Source organism: Lepidothrix coronata, unplaced genomic scaffold, assembly GCF_001604755.1.
Source record: "Lepidothrix coronata isolate B3197 unplaced genomic scaffold, Lepidothrix_coronata-1.0 Scaffold78, whole genome shotgun sequence".
Classification (NCBI taxonomy): domain Eukaryota; kingdom Metazoa; phylum Chordata; class Aves; order Passeriformes; family Pipridae; genus Lepidothrix; species Lepidothrix coronata.
Genome location: NW_016690258.1, coordinates 904,603 through 920,602, shown reverse-complemented (window position 1 = coordinate 920,602; position 16,000 = coordinate 904,603). Strand labels below are relative to the sequence as shown.

Genomic DNA, 16,000 nt, shown 5'->3' with positions numbered 1-16,000 from the left:
GGGACAAATTAAAAGCAACTGGAGGAAACAGCAGGACTGAGATTACCTGTGTAATTATTCCTAGTCAAGCTGTTTTTCAGTTGATACCCTGAACAACAGAGCTGGTTGCTGAAGTCAGTTTGGCCAGTCGGTATTCCTGAAACACGTTGAGGTACTGATGGGAATGTCATTAAAATCAACACCCCTTTATGAAGCAGTCAAAGAAACAAGTGGAACTGATACGCTGTGAGATTTAATTTTTTTCATGGTATTAAGTAGGATTAAAGGTACTTTAGAGATGTTCTACATCACTGTGTGGTTATTCAGATAGAGGTGGCATTGTTCACACATGTATTGTAACCTGCTGTGTATGAGGAATAGAAGTAATGGAAGTACTTGCTGTAGCTTGTGACCTGTCTGTGAAATCAAGTATTCTGATATTTTAACGTTGTATGTTAATATAATGCTGTGCTTGTAACTGATCCCTTGTAACAGTTTTGTTTCTTCCATTTCAGCTTTAAATTATTCCAAGGGAGAAAAGAACTCTGTTTATATACTTGTCTTAAATTAACTGTGGAGCAAAACATTAGCTTACCTGCATGCCTTGTATACACATACATCTGATTCCTAGGTCAGAAACAATGAACATATTTGTGTTTTTTCCAGGACTTATAATTTCTCTTCAGCTTCTTCGTGGTGACATGGAGCAGATTCGAAGGGAAAACCCCATGATCTTCAACAGAGGCGTTTCTGTTACCAGGAAGCTGGGTTTTCCTGATGTTATAATGCCAGGTAAACACAGCAGCTCTAATCTGAAAATTTTGATGGTTTTTTTCCTCATACTCTCCCACACAATTGCACTGGGATGGGGGATTTACTTGAACAAGATTAATAACAGAAGAGTTGCCTTATTTATCAGTAAATGCCAATTCCAGGTTTGGGAAGGTATGCTAAATCGTTTTAATCAATGGACATTATAGTCACAGAAGGTGTTCTATGAACATGTATAGCAGGTGATCTGGAAGGATACTCCCCCCACCACCCCTGACACTTGGATATCTCTCATGTGTGGAGATTATTCCTCAAGCATAGAGATCTTTCTTTTTAAATGCATGAGGTTTCTTCTTCCCAATAATCCAAAGCCTGGAAAAAGAGTTTGCATTTGCAACCTTGATTTTTTGGAGTCGGTGTGATCCTTTTGTAATGGTTGACTATACACAGGGATCTGGTTGGATTTTCCAGCTGGCCTTGCAGAGCACGTGGTCCGTGCAACAGGTGTCTTGGCTGGAGCATTGCTGTGCTTCTTTGATCCTTAGTTCTGGAGCAACAGCTGGAGATGCTTCTTGTTTTGGCAGAAGCTGAGGTAACCCCAGCACAGCCAAGAGTTCAGTTAGGGAAGAACCTGAATGTAGCCAGTCATGCAGCCAGACAACAGCTGGTGTTACACTGTCCTCACTTCTGCAGTGTGGGAAGGAATGGGCTTGGGAATGACCCTGCACGTGTAGCATTTGGACTGTTCCCTCATTGCTATGCATGACAAGCAAGACCAAGGATGACTTTGCAGACATGGGAAATCTTATGAAAGCATAACAGGGAAAAAAATCCGATCTTGTTACTCGAGAGGCTGCAGCGACACATCAGGATCAGAAGTGGTTGTTGTAGCTTCATTGTGGAGGCTCTTCAGAAACCACAATAAAATAGGGAGTAGGTGGGAAGAATTTCTAGAAACTAAAGTCAAAGGATTTAGAACATCTATTTTATTTACTAATGAGCTTGAAAATAGTAATGGAACAGCAGAGGATGTGGGCTATAAGGCCAATTATAAATTCTAGGTTTTAGTGACCTTATAGCAGTTCCACTCATAACCCAAAGCAGTCAAATAGAGAAAAGATGAATTATTACAGGTTCATCTGCAGAAACAGCTGCTGCAAGGTGATCTGCTGTAATTGAGATCCCAGCTGGATATGTCAGCTGGAATAGCTGGATCACAGCTAGAAAAGCCAACATCAAAAATAACATTTACATACCTGTGTGAGTGAATTGATTCTCTTGCAAGAATTGCTTTATCCTCTATTTCTGTGTATGGAGGAGTCCCTCAAGTGCTTAAGGAACAGCTTTGTGTCCTCAGTGTTTCCCTGTGTTCTGCTGGTTTGGGAAGGGCTTTGGCAGAGAGCTGGAGCAAGCAAGGCAGCAGTTTTCATGCAAAAAGTGCTCCTGCCCTAAGCTTTTAAAATTCTCTATTCATTGCATTTAATTCAAATTTCCAGATTTTCTTTGTGAGAACCACAATTCTTGTTGGAGAAAACACTGGGATTTTAGGGTGATAATCTCTTTGGAATATACAGCTATATATACATATGCTTAAAATGCTGATTGATAGTAACAAATGTGTGAAAGGACCACCATTCTGCTGTTAAATGCTTCCTGCCTCTCTAGAGACATTGGACACACAGAACTTCTCCTTGGTTCAAAGGGGGCTACAAGAGATTTTCATATATAGAGTTTGGATGCAGAGCTTTAGGCATTTGTATTTGGAAAGGAAAAGGCTCCCATTTGTGGAGAAAAACAGTTTGTGCATGTCTGTAAACACCAGGTAAGAAAAGAAAGGCAGCCAAGGGAAGTGTGAATGGACTTTCACTGTGATTGTAAATGAGGAGGTGGCCAGAGTGGAAATGAGATGTGAAGAGAGAGGTGATCATGAAGGGGGCTCTGAACAAAGGCTCTCACTGTGTTGGGTATTTTCTAGGATAAGGAAGTCTCATGAAAATTAGGAGACTGAAATGTAATGGAACTCCATTGATGCAGCAAACAGTGTTCATTCTAATTACTTATCAATTTTTTTTTAATTGAAAGTATGTTTGAGATATTCAAGTGACAGCACATATTTACCTGTTCTTTGCTTATAAAACAATTGATAAACTGGGGTTTGAGTTGTCCTGACATCCAGGATAGAACGTTTGGGTTAAGTCACCTTTCAGGTGGATTAGCCAAGATACATGAACAAGGGATGTGTATCAATTTACTTTGTACTTGTGTTGTTACAGGATCAAACATTCTTCCTTAGCTTTCTGAGCATTGTCTTAAGTTGAAAAATAATTAACTGGGGACACACACAGCCAAAAAAAAAGAAATAAAAACCCCCAAACCAAACAAAAACCGAAGCCTGCCATGCACATGACCTATTCTCAACCATGTCTGCTGCTTTAATTGTCTTTGTCAAACTACCTTTTCCTTGCTTTGCCTCAGAACTGTTTCTTTGTCACTAAACACAGGGTTTTTTCTTCCAGAAAAGGGCACAGAAAGTTCATGACTTTTGTATTTTGCAAGTGGATGCAGGTTTTTCAAGGCAGTGTGGTTTAAAAATGTTTTTTAATGAGTAAATTAATAAAGACTATGTCACCTAGTACTGTTAAAATATGCAGTGATCATTCTGCTGAGCCAAGGAATCTATTTTTAAAAAATAAATAACTAGCATTTCAACTTAATCTTCTTTCTCATAGGTTTGAACATTTTCATTTTCTTTTTTAGTAGGAAATCCTTCCACATGTGTACATCTTAACCATTAAAGTTCTGTAGGTGTGTCTTACCACACAGTTTTCCTGTCCTGTTTTGCTTTCTAAACTGTAGTATTAGTTCACTGTATCAAGCCCTCTTTTCTGTCCCTCAGATATGAGCAATATCAGTGGTAGCTGGTCATCATTAAGAAACAAAGTGAAACTGGTCTTTATGGGCTTATATCTTTCATGGCTGTGCAGAACAAGCTTAATACTGTACAAAATAACCGTGCCTGTCTTGGTTTGTAAAGATAAAATGTTCTTTGTTTCCTACTGTGTTGTGATCTGAGAAGAGCATCATAAAGGCTTCCATTGTCTTTTTTGTCCAAATCAGAAGGGATTCAGTCAAACCAGCCTCATGAAGAAGTATGGTGGGGTTTTGTTCGTTTGTGATGGTTTTTTTTTTCCTTTTCTAAGTTGCTGCTGGGTTTAAGGCCATGAGTCTGATCCTGACAATTTTACCTTTCCCCAGAGCTAAGAGCAATGAGGCATGTGCTGCTTTGGGATTGCAGCTGTGTTTGTGTACAGAACTTGCTGATCAGAATCTGTTGCATAGGCTTGGCGTTTGTCAGTCCCCCAAGGACATCCCTCCCCTTCCCCATGTGCTGATAAGTATTCTGTCTTTTACTTTGATGCTCTGATGAAAAGTGCATGCTTCATCTTCTACTCATGAGTGATGTTTCTTTCTCTTTTTTCTCTCTCCTTGTCTTAATTTCCTGGCTTCTCTCCCGTTCCTTTCCCTTTATTCTCTCCCCTTTCTTTCTGATGCAGAGATGAAGATTGTTGGGTGTAAGTTTCTGCTTTTCTGTGTAATGTCTGCTTATTGCTTGCTTTTTTTTCCATTTTCATATCTTCCATGGAATGTTGGGGATTGGTAAAGACAGCAAATCATAACATCACAGGGAAACTCTGATAACAGACAATTGGAGACTGTCTCTCTTCATACCACAGGGTTTCAGGCAAATTTAGTTGCTGTGGCAGGTGAGTTGGTAGCAAAGGTGAGAAACATCTCAGCATCTGTTCTGTCAGTGAGCACAAAGTCATGACAAAAATCTGTTAAGAAAAGGACGTGGCAAAATCCATCAACCAGTCTTAGAATGTTCATGGCAACAAAGTAATGAGACCAAAAGACATAATTAGGTAAAAAAAGTGTTTACAGGGAGTATAAAAAGTCTTACTGTCATAAATAAACTTGTGGAAATGGAAAGTTGGAGGAGATAAAAATGAAAAGCATTAAAAAACAACTTCCTGCTACTGAAAGGCAGCTGTTCAGGGAAATCACTGAATTTAAAAAGAGCATTGTATAAATTGTTTTCTATACATAGCAGTCAAATAATGGATAGTAAATAACCTAGTAAGTATTGCTTGTCCCTTTTCTTTGTAACAATTGTGTTCTGCTCATTGAAAGCTAGAGGAGCACACGGAGTTAAACTTGCATAACGTTCTGTTTAGAGGGGGAAAAAGCTAATTTAATTTGCCATACAGGCAGTAGATAAAGCCTTTGTTTCCCTTTCCTGCTGTAATATTGCTCACAGTTATGTTAATAGTTGCTCACTGTAACTATTTCAGGAGTATAGGCCTTGAAAAACTTTAGGGCCTGGCTGGTGAAGGGGCAGAGAAATAAGGTGCTGAAGTGGATTGAATGTGATTCCCAGGCTGTGTGACTGTGCCAGGCAGGCAGGAATGCAGTGGGTAACACAGCAGGGCTTTACACTGGTGACAGAGCTGATGACACTGTTACAGCCAGGGAAAATCCCAGTGTGAGGACATGACTGGGAACAAGTCCCTGAGGGTCAGCCAGAAAGAAGGCCAGAGGTGTTGGAGACCTTTCCCACTCAGTGCCCTCGGTGGGTTTGTCCTTCAGTCCCTGTGGTTTGTATGGTGACGTGATGACCCCAAAGCTGCTCCTGAGCATTGTCCTGTTAACCTGCTCTGTGTTGAAACCACTGCACTTCAGAAGTAGTTGTGTGTTTGCATTTGGAGGAAGTTGCAACTCCAAGTAAGGGTGTAGTTTGCTGTTTGAGTTCAGAATCTGATTGCTGTCACCTTCCAAAGCAGCAGCTTCCAGAACTACTGCAGGGAAGAGCTGTCCATTGAGGGATTGTCCAGTTCAAGATGATATTCCACCCAGAAAGCAGAGCAGTTACCCTGTAAAGAGCTAGAACAGATGCAGCCAGAACACATGATCACACTGTACATGAGTAGAAGTGTTCTACATCTTACAGCTTTCTTCAGAGATTTTACTTCCCCCGGTGGTTCAAACTGCTGTAACGTTGCTGCAGTCACTGGGGTGATGCTGATTGACTCTGGCTGGGGGGGTGTTTGTTTACACATACAGGACATAAATGCAAGGGCTTGGGTTTTCTTCAGAAGCCATTGGGGAAGATACTCTGGCTACTCTTCTTGCCCATTCATTCTTCTGTTAAATGAAACTATTTTCAAGGAAATGCTAAACCCAGGGATGTCAGAGAGTCAAGCAGACAGTCTGTCACAGTGTGGGGCCCTAAATAGGACCATCTCAGCAATTTAATGGATAGAGACATAAATACTGATTTTTTTTGTAGATAGATTGGGGGTTTTTTAATCCTTGGCTGCTTAAATTGTAAAAGGCTAAACTTTTAGTTTAAAAAATCCAAGGATATTCAAAAATCTGGATAAAAACAGTTATTTTATTAAGTTACTTGAAACTACCTGGACATTCTGACTGCTGGGAGCTGCCACTTTTCCCCAGCTTACAGGGGTATATTACATGTCCTTTACAGGTTCACAAAGTCATAAAACATTGACAGCTTAGAAAAAAAAGATGTTAGAATTGAGATGTCAGAAGTTTGTGTCTCTTTCTCCTACAGGAACTGATGTGAATTATGCAGTCTTTCTTGACATGGTATTCCCCTGTATAAAGCAGGGACCATTCCTGTCCTCAGTGTCCAAAATCTTTTAGGATCCCTGAATAAAAAGTGTTAAATGCAGACAGTTTCTGTAAATCGTTACTACTTTGCAGTTCAGGTAGCTGGTTAGTTGTCCAGTGGAAAACCCACACACCTTGTCAGGATAAACTGCTATTTATTCCACTGGGTAGTAGACAATTAGTGGCCATTGGACTACTTCATGTTATCCAGTCTTGAAAATGATAAATAACTATTTGGAAATTTTCCAGTACATTCCTTTTATGTTGCAAATACAAAATCAATATTTGGCTCGGGTAGCCTTTTCCACCTCTCCTTTTTTTCCCCATTATCATTAAAGGAGCTTCAGGTGATATGAGAAAGGATTTCATTTCAATATGAGCCAACCACCCCAAGCTATAATCTATGATTATAATTTAAACAACTGTACATTTGACATTAAGCTTTGCAAATAGGTTAAAACAGACAAACAAAACAAAACACCAGTAAAGGTGAAGGGAGTTGATAAAGGAAGAGCCCCGTAACACATCAGAAAATAATCTTTTTATATTATTGTGCAAAATACTCTTTTTCAAGACATTTCATAGGAAATGAATCTCAGTTACTGTGTATAAAAAGTGCACATATTTTATGCTAAAAAGCAGTTTACTTTTGTTTTTAAATTGAAAACAGTTGTGGAAAGATTGGCTTTGAAACAAATACCGTTCTGAAAACTCTGACTAGCTTTTCAGTTCATCTTTGACAGCCATCCAGCACAAAGAGACCTCAGCTTAAAATGACATCAGCAGGCTTTACTCTATAAATACCCATGGCCCACTGGCCTTCTAGCACTTTTTTATTCCTCTGCTGGTGATGGGATGCCACAGCTCACCCAGTTTATGATCTGCACTTGCTGTTTGGGAAGATGTGAGGCCTCTGGGATCCAAGCTGAGGTGCCATCCTGGTTTTCCCTCAAAATGTAGGAATTGCTGTCATAAACACAGGGCCGTTTGTGCAGTAGTTTGCCATGCAGAGGGCATGAATGGACCGGTGTCTTCAACAAGTTCATTATTTATATCTTTTCCTTACAAATGGCATTAATATGGAGGAAGCTCTGTCTGCCAAGATTTTTCACTCAGTATGTTGTCATTGTGTCTTAGAGCTGACAAGCACCATCTCTTGGTCCTGCTGGTCACACCTTTGGTTTGCTCACACTGTCTGTGTGTGCACAGGGTGAGGTGGTGCTGAGTGTTCTCTCTGGCCCCGCACTTTGCATACTCACAATAAGCATTTTAATGAACTGCTCGGTGTTCAAGCATTTGCAGTAGTTTCTGTGCAGCCCATTAGTGTAGCAGAGCTCAAATCCCTCGAAACCACAAGCAATTGGAAGAAAAAAAAAATCTTGTGAGGACTCAGCAAGCGATGTGGTTAAGTGGTATATTGAGGAAAGGAGATGGCTCCTTGCAGGAAGGTTCTTTTCACTGAAATAAATTGAAGTGTGGGGAGTTTGTAGTTTTAACTCCAGATTTTCAAGAAACCAAAGGGCTCCATAGCTGATAGTTAAATGCTTTTTGTCTTTGCTAGACTCATTTACTTCCTTAAGTATGCAGTGACCTTTTCTATTTTTTTAAGATTCAGTAGAGTATTTTTGCAAGAGAAAGTGCACCATTATACTTCACTAAGATACTTTTTCCCATCTTTTTTATGCAAATCCACTGGTTTTTATATCCCTCTACCCCCCACCCCAAAGGCATTTTTTTTAATTAGTGCAGTAATATCCCTCCTGTTGAACTTAATAGAAGATATGATGCTATATATAACCAAATGCTGCCTTTAATTTAGGCTGGAAAATGATTTGCTATGTGATATTGGACTTTATGTAGCCAGACTGTCTTCCAGAAAAGAGGTCATGAATAGGGAGCTCCAAAATGCTAATTATAGTGGGTACAATTAATTTCTGTTAAGATTTATAGCTTAAAAATTGAAACTTTTGTTCCTGATTGTGCAAACCGCTAAGAAAAAGGGATGGAGTCAGTTAAGCAGAAAGATTTTCAGAACAGAAGTCCCAGCTTAAACTGTCTCTTGTGATGAGTTTTGTATTTCCTTGATATCCCTGTAGTCAGCATAGAGGTAGCTCAGCTTGATTTTGAACAGCAAGATAATTTTCTCCTGTCGTGGGCCGTGGATTGTCGCGTTTGATGACGGTTCTTTGATAAGAAAAAGCAGATCGAACATTTGAGGCCTTTCACCAGGCTCTCGCTGTCATCTTTTCCCGTTAATGAACCCTGGCATCCCAGCCCTCTGACTGTGAGGTGCTCCAGCTCTGTGTGAGCCCCCAGTTGATGGAGAAAGGAGGACGTTTTGCATACAGATTCCCATTCACAGGGAGCTCCTCGCAGCGAGCGCTGACTGTCAGCTACAGAGCTGTGTTTTCTGTGCTTAAAGGCTTGTACTTATCTCCAGAAATAAAATTGAAAGTAAAGACAGGACTGAAAGCTTCTATTGTTTGTCCCTACAGTAGATTAAGGAACAAATTCTGTGGGGTTATAGACTTCAGGAAGAATTTGAAGCGCTGCTCTGACGGACACAAAAGGATATCCCTCACTGCCTGAAAGCAAATGCTGCTGTTTCATTGTGCTTCTGATTAATACACAGATTTAACTGCATCAGCTTCTCCAAGTGGAAGAAGTCAGACATTGAAGGAGTTTCTCCTATGCTGGATAACCATTCCATTAGTTTGCTATTTAGTCTCTTGAGAATATTTAACAAAATACTTGCCTTGAAAGGATTTAAATATTTTTTTATTATTATTTTTACCTATTGCCCTTTAGTATGTTTGCCTTTCTGGCAAGCAGACAAAAAGAAGTGGTAAGTGTGAACCATCATAAAATAGTGACAGTAACTAAGTCTTAGAGAAAAATTTTGGTGCAGGGGGTTAGAATTGACCACAGCAGTTTTGGAAGCAGTTTCCCAAATCAGATTCTAAAAAAAGGGAGGGGAAAAAAAAAAGAAGTGAGCTAGAGTCTGTGAAATTCAGGATAACAAGATGCTGAGAGAGACACGAGCATTTCTATTTCTGAATATAGTAATTTGCTCTGAGAGTGACGTAGTGAGAAGCTGGCAAGTGTACATCCTGCCCTCTTTCATACAGCCATGCATATGGATACCAGAGGCTAGCCAGAAACCTGGCAAAAAATGTATTTGTAATTCCTCCTTAATCCATCTGAACTGAATGACAAGCGGGTTTCCGAAAAAGCTGGGTTTATTTTACTGTTATGATAAAAGGGAATTATGAAAATATAGAAATTCCTTGAAGAGCTAATTGAGGGCAGCGTTCTGCTGATCATCACAAAAATACTTATTTTTCTTAAAATTATTGGAAATAGGAAGTCTGCTAATGATGTTTCGTCAGGCTTAGCCTGATACTTCCAGCCCAGCTAACTAGGCAAAGCAGTAGGAGTGAAAATTTTTCTCCCTTCCTCACTTACATAACAAAAGCCAGTATTGATTCTGAGTTCACATTTAATAAAGGCATTACTACTAACAACAGTCTGTTTTTATGCACTGATATTATGATGTTCATCCTTATTAACAATTAACTTGCTGCTTGGAATGATTTGGGCATCAGCCATAGTCTTGCAGAACACAGAAAACAATGTGCAGAATCCAACTGGCCCCGTTGAGTGCTCCCTGTGGAATTTAAGGATGTGGCTCCGCTCTCTCGCTGTAGGTGACATACGGAATGACTTGTACCTGACCTTGGAAAAGGGGGACTTCGAGAGAGGTGGGAAGAGTGTGCAGAAGAACATCGAGGTGACCATGTACGTGCTCTACGCGGACGGGGAAATCCTGAAGGTACGTCTTTAGTTCCTCTGTGAGCTCCAGCTGCAGCTGCTGCCTCCAGGGACGTGTAAGGAAAGAGCTACAAAGAGCTACAATCAAACCAACTCTTCCTTTTTTTTTTTTTTTTTTTTTTTGTTTTTTCCTCTTTTCTGGTTTGTTTGTTTTTTTGTTTTGTTTTTTTTTTTTGTTTTTATTATGAAGTTTCTAAGCTATGTATTATGATGAAGGAAGTGGTCAGTTATAAATGTGAAAGTATTTGGAGCACTTCCGCTGTATGAGGATAGAAGACTTGGAGAAATTAGTCATAAACTGAAAAGCTTGTGTAATGCCAAAATGTGGTGCCAGTGGCTAAAGTAAAAAGAAAATTTAAGGTAGCTGTAGTCAGAAGTGAAGAGTGTATGGCTTATCTAAAATTAAATAATATGTGTCATACAACAGGATGAAATGTGATTCCAAGAGAGGCTTTTAAATCTGAGTCGTTGGAGTTGCAGTACTGAATGTAGTTCTGGAAAATAACTTGGAATAAAGTTTCACCCTCGGCTGGCTCCATTCCAGATGGGGATGGTTTATGTTTTATGTTTTTCTTCCTCTGTTCTTTTAGTTTCATTGAAGAGAAGAAGGTGGGGTGGGAGGGCATGAGGACAGAGAAGTAAACAGAAAATATTTCAGCATGAGCAGTTGTCAGAAATAACTTCCCCGTACCTTTTCTTTTACCTCCACTGCTTTGTAGCCATTACTATGAAGAGTAAAAAAACACTTAAAGTGCTTGTGTACCAAACACATCTTTTTAGTTGAAAGGAGAACTTTTATTACTGCAGCAGGTTGTGATTTCATTAAAGTGGATCTCTTGTATGGAACTGGTTTGTGCTCAGAGCCATTGCAGGAAGATCACAGTCCTTTTTTGCTGTTTTTTACCTTTCAAACTGAGTCACAAATTCTTAATCATAGCTTGATTTCACAGCAGTCTGCTAAGGACCAAGAGAGGCCTTTTACCCTCAAACTGCAATATCAGCATCTTCAAGTGCTCATGCACATAATGGTAGCTAATTATACTGTAACTGTGGCTGATGATTACAGATAAAAGCCAGATAATTTCTAGACATTACCAGTCTTAACTTCTTTTGTGATTTTGGTTGGAATGCTCATTGACAGGGATGAAGTAGTCTTTTCTTACCCTGGCCTCTTATGACAATTGTAAAGTACATCAGGGATTTCCATGGGGCAGTGTAACAGAATGGTACAAAGACTGTGAAGGGTAGTAGGCCCAACTAGAAGAAATTCAGGTGAACAGGTTGCCCAGAGAAGTTGTGGATGCCCCATCCCTGGAAGTGTTCAAGGCCAGGCTGGATGAAGCCCTGAGCAGAGGAAGGTGTCCCTGCCCATGGCACAGGGGTTGGAAAGAGATGGTCCTTGAGGTTCCTTCCAACCCAAACCATTCTGAGGTTTACACTAAAGGAGAGACTTTACATATACGGGGTCTTTTGTGGGTGTTCAAAATTTAAGCCACAAGTGTAAAAGAAAATCTTTATCCCAATTTTAATGTTCTTTCTGCTCTGTATAGTTGCAGTCAAAGCAACACAGATCTTTGGTTTTTGTCAGGAGATGTCTGATGTCTCACGATGCCTGTGAATATGGGCAGAACACAAAGTTTCAGTCATCGAGGCACTGCTGTTCCTGCTTGGAATATCCCCTTCTATTCCTGAGCTGTGGCCTTTCTGGAGCAGAGACTGCTGAGGGAGACACTGTGTGCAGACTTACACAGTAAAGGGGGAGAAATGCCACAGAATTTTCATCTGATATTAGAGTAAAATCTGTAAACTTTTCCCAACCAGGAGCACGATCCAAGTCTGAATTATGCCTTTGTGAAGACTTTAGCAGAACTGTGCACAGTGTTAATGAGAATATTCTCAGATCCTCACTGCTCTTGAGTGTATCTTGATCCAGAAATAGTCCTATTGAAAGCAGTGAAATTACTTCCAGAATGTAGTGCTGTTCAAAATGAAAATGAGTATTTCCCTCTCAAAATGGTCTTACTCAATTGTTAGTATCTTTCAATATATTCTGAATAATAAAAAAAAAACCTTGACACATTTCTCACTTATTATTCTTTCTGTTCCAGTAGCAGGAATATCTTACGAATTACAAGGCACTCCTTTACACAATGAAAATATTACCTGATAGTTTTTCTAGTTTAGCTTGCCTTACTTGCCTCTGCCTTCTAATTCACCTGCATATTTGGGTCTCATGGTAACTGGATCTATGGAGACTAGTTTCATGTTTGTATTTTGCAAATCACTATTCAGAATTAAACAGTCTGCCCTCCTCAGACTATAAATTGTGGTATAACTGCATAGAAACTAAGCTAACAAGGAGAAAGTCTATTCATTTATTTGAAGTTTATAGGATGAAACAGCATTCAAAGACTGATCATTTGTCAGCCAGAGCAGGTAATTTTTTGAGGGGACAAAAAAAGCTCACATTGAAATTTGAATTTTTACTGTACCTTGTAGAGGAAATAGAAATATTTTTTTGCTTTCTCCTAAGAACCTAATGCAGAATGAGATTCTGCAATTGCTGTGTTGAAGCCCAACAAGTTACCCTTGCTACAAGCTAGAACTGGGATCTTGCAGTTCTGCTCTGTAGAGCTGCCACTAATCTACTCTCACTCCAACCTGTTAGTATCTGCAACACTTAATTCTTGTTGCTGTATTAAAACCAGCACCTTTTGGCAGGATTGTGACACATAATGTGGTTGCCAAGGCTTACTTGAGAGGACTGAGTTGTGAGCTTATGCTGCAGTCACTCAGTTTGGATCAGAGCCTTTGCAGAGAATCTCTGTCCAGGGAGGCCCTTCTTGCATTGAATCCTGAAATTCCAGGGAATATTTCTTTCTTTTTTGGCTCCTTTGCAAATTCTTCAGTTTCTCAGAGCCAGAAGAATATTGCCAGAGGTCAAACTAACTGGATCTGGTTAATGGGATATGCTTGACTGGGTAGTCAGATGACTACACGTAAAAAAAAATCAAAATTGTTGGTATTTTCTTGGGATAGAATTTAGAGATGTTTTGGGGAAATGACCAGTAGTTCTTCTTGTCATCACACCATTCTGTGGGGGGTGTTTTTGTATCAGAATTTATATTGCATGTGTCATTCTGGGTCTGCTTAGCTTCTGTTTCTTCCTGGATTCATTGTCCTTGGAGATGCTAAAGGTGAAGAATTTCCAAGCTGTATTTTTTCTGCATGGTTTTATGAGATGTCATCATATCTTTTGGATCTCTTTGCAAGTGCTGGGTCTAGAGCATAGGTTAGTGCTTTATATAAAAAAAAGTGCTTCCTACTCCTTCTCTTCATCACAAAGGATCTTTTACTGTTCTTACTTCAGGGCTTCAGTACTTCACCCATCTTCACTTGTGCTCTGACTAAGGATTTCTGTATTTCCCAGACAATATCAATTCATGGTTTTCTTCATCTGTATTTTGATAATACATAGACTGGGCAAGAACTCTGAGCTTGTTATACCTAAAAGCAGAAATTTAAATCCCGTTGTATTTTTAGGTGATGACTGTTACACAGAAATTCTTTGCTTACAGTAAGGAAGTAACTTGATCAGAATTTTCTGGGATACTTGTTGAGACTGGATGGCTGCAGTTTTGAAAGGTGAACATTTGTAAGAGCTTGAAAAGTTCAAGTATCACTTCTGAACTGAGATACTGAAGCAGAAATCTGGAATGTCTGGAATACTAGAAGTCCAGTATTACAAGTGATGTTCCTGGACTTAGGTGTTTGTTGTATCTAGTCTCTGCTTGGTGGAAAACTTATCTTAAATAATAACTTAAGATACTGGAATTCATCCTGTATTATAGGTCTCCTAGCTCACCCTTTGACCCCAAACAGAGTTTAAAGATCTCTTAAAAAATTTCACATTTCATTGTGTCTGAATTTCTGCTCTGACTCTTGTTTTATGTCTACAGAAAGATATGAATTATATAAAGGTTATCACCGTGGAATAAAATGACTCATCGGTAGTGATGTGATGTCTTCTAATGTGAAATTGTTTTCTTTTGTTCCAGGACTGCATCAGCCTGGGCTCAGGAGAGCCGAGCAGGAGTGCCTACCACTCCTTTGTGCTCTACCACAACAACAGCCCCCGCTGGGGGGAGATCATCAAGCTGCCCATCCCCATCGACAGGTTCCGGGGCTCCCACCTGCGCTTCGAGTTCAGGCACTGCTCCAGTGAGTGCCAGGAGCCCCCACTGCCAGCTTATGTTTGGATGAGGCTGTTACTGGGTGGAAAGCAGGAAAGGGAATGCCGACCTAAAATACAGTGAAGGGGCCCTGCTAACCAGCTGATTGCTGGATTTATTAAACAGCATTAAAAACATGAACAATCAGTGCAGGGCCAAGCACTTTGTAGATATTCTCCCCTGCTGTTCTTTTGCTGTGTTTTTCTGTAGAATGTTTTCTTTACAGGATGACTAGTTTATATTTTGTTATGTTGTTTGATTTGAAGCTTGTCAGTCCTTTGCATAGAATTAGAAAGAAGAAATGAGAATTACAGAAGTTGTTTGTTCTGTAAGCTGTGTGCTTTTTTGTTAGGCATGCGGAGAAGTTAGGGAGTAACCTCTTGGTGTGTATGGACTGACAAAATATGTACTAAAACAATTCCTTCTTTCTATCTCTTGCTACAGCAAAAGACAAGGGAGAAAAGAAGCTCTTTGGTTTTGCATTCACCCCTTTGATGAGAGATGATGGCACTACCTTGTCAGATGATATCCATGAGCTTTATGTTTATAAGGTACTGGTTCTTCTCTGCAGACTTTTCACCTGCTCATCTCCACTTTAAATGAGTAATGGTCATTACATTATCCTTTTCCCTCCTTATTAGAAGTATGTATGAGATTAATAGTTGTTTCAAAATTTTATAAATTCAAAATCACATGGTATGGATAGAGCCTTCTATTCTAAGTACAGCTCACCTTTTCCATGCAGATGATGATGATCTATCTGCTGCTAATCCCATCCATTTTGACCTCAAACACACTGGTGTTCATGAGCATTCGGCAGTTCTTCCAGCTTATGGTGTTACTCTGTGCCTCTGTGTGGTGACATTATGCTGTACTTCAAATGCATCATGTTACTACAGCTTGGCAGCCCTGCAATGAGGGGTTTGGGCTGGGTGCTTTTCCTTACCTGGGTTTATTTCTTCAGTACAACTTTCAGACAGCAGTTGTACAGTTGGAAGATCTTGATAAGTTCTAAAGAGTCAGTGCTTAGGAGCCCATACTTTGTAGGGCTGGGCCTGTTTTGTGTGTGCACAGGCCCCAAAGGTGGTAAGCACAGCTTTTTCTTAGAAGTGTTTCTGTGCACCCAATAAAAAGATCAATAAAAGTACTGTTAGGCAACTGCTGAGGCTGTGAGCATGTGGGATGAGATGGACTAGGTACAGTCCATTCCGTGTCCTGTGCCCACAGTGTGATGAGAACAGCACCTTTAACAACCACGCACTGTACCTGGGGCTGCCCTGCTGCAAAGAGGATTACAACGGCTGCCCCAACATCCCCTCCAGCCTCATCTTCCAGCGCAGCACCAAAGAGACCTTCTCAGTCTCCACACAGCTTTCTTCTACCAAACTGACCCAGAATGGTGAGTAGCTCATCCTTCAGAATTGCCCAAGGCAGCAGGAATTATGAAAGAGAGCAATAAGAGGTTTGTGTTTTGCTTATTTTACTAAAATATTCTT

At 40.0% G+C, this 16,000-nt stretch overlaps 1 protein-coding gene across 3 annotated transcripts in view; it reads left to right on the top strand.

The window, feature by feature from the left end:
* Nucleotides 1–16,000, top strand: part of DOCK3 (dedicator of cytokinesis 3) — a 123,485-nt gene that overhangs the window by 43,768 nt on the left and 63,717 nt on the right. For all 3 annotated transcript variants that reach the window (XM_017819956.1, XM_017819957.1, XM_017819955.1), the window contains exons 8-12: nucleotides 646–771; nucleotides 10,149–10,273; nucleotides 14,331–14,493; nucleotides 14,949–15,055; nucleotides 15,732–15,903. In XM_017819956.1, the coding sequence (XP_017675445.1) occupies nucleotides 646–771; nucleotides 10,149–10,273; nucleotides 14,331–14,493; nucleotides 14,949–15,055; nucleotides 15,732–15,903 (693 nt within the window). The remainder of the gene's footprint in view (nucleotides 1–645; nucleotides 772–10,148; nucleotides 10,274–14,330; nucleotides 14,494–14,948; nucleotides 15,056–15,731; nucleotides 15,904–16,000) is intronic.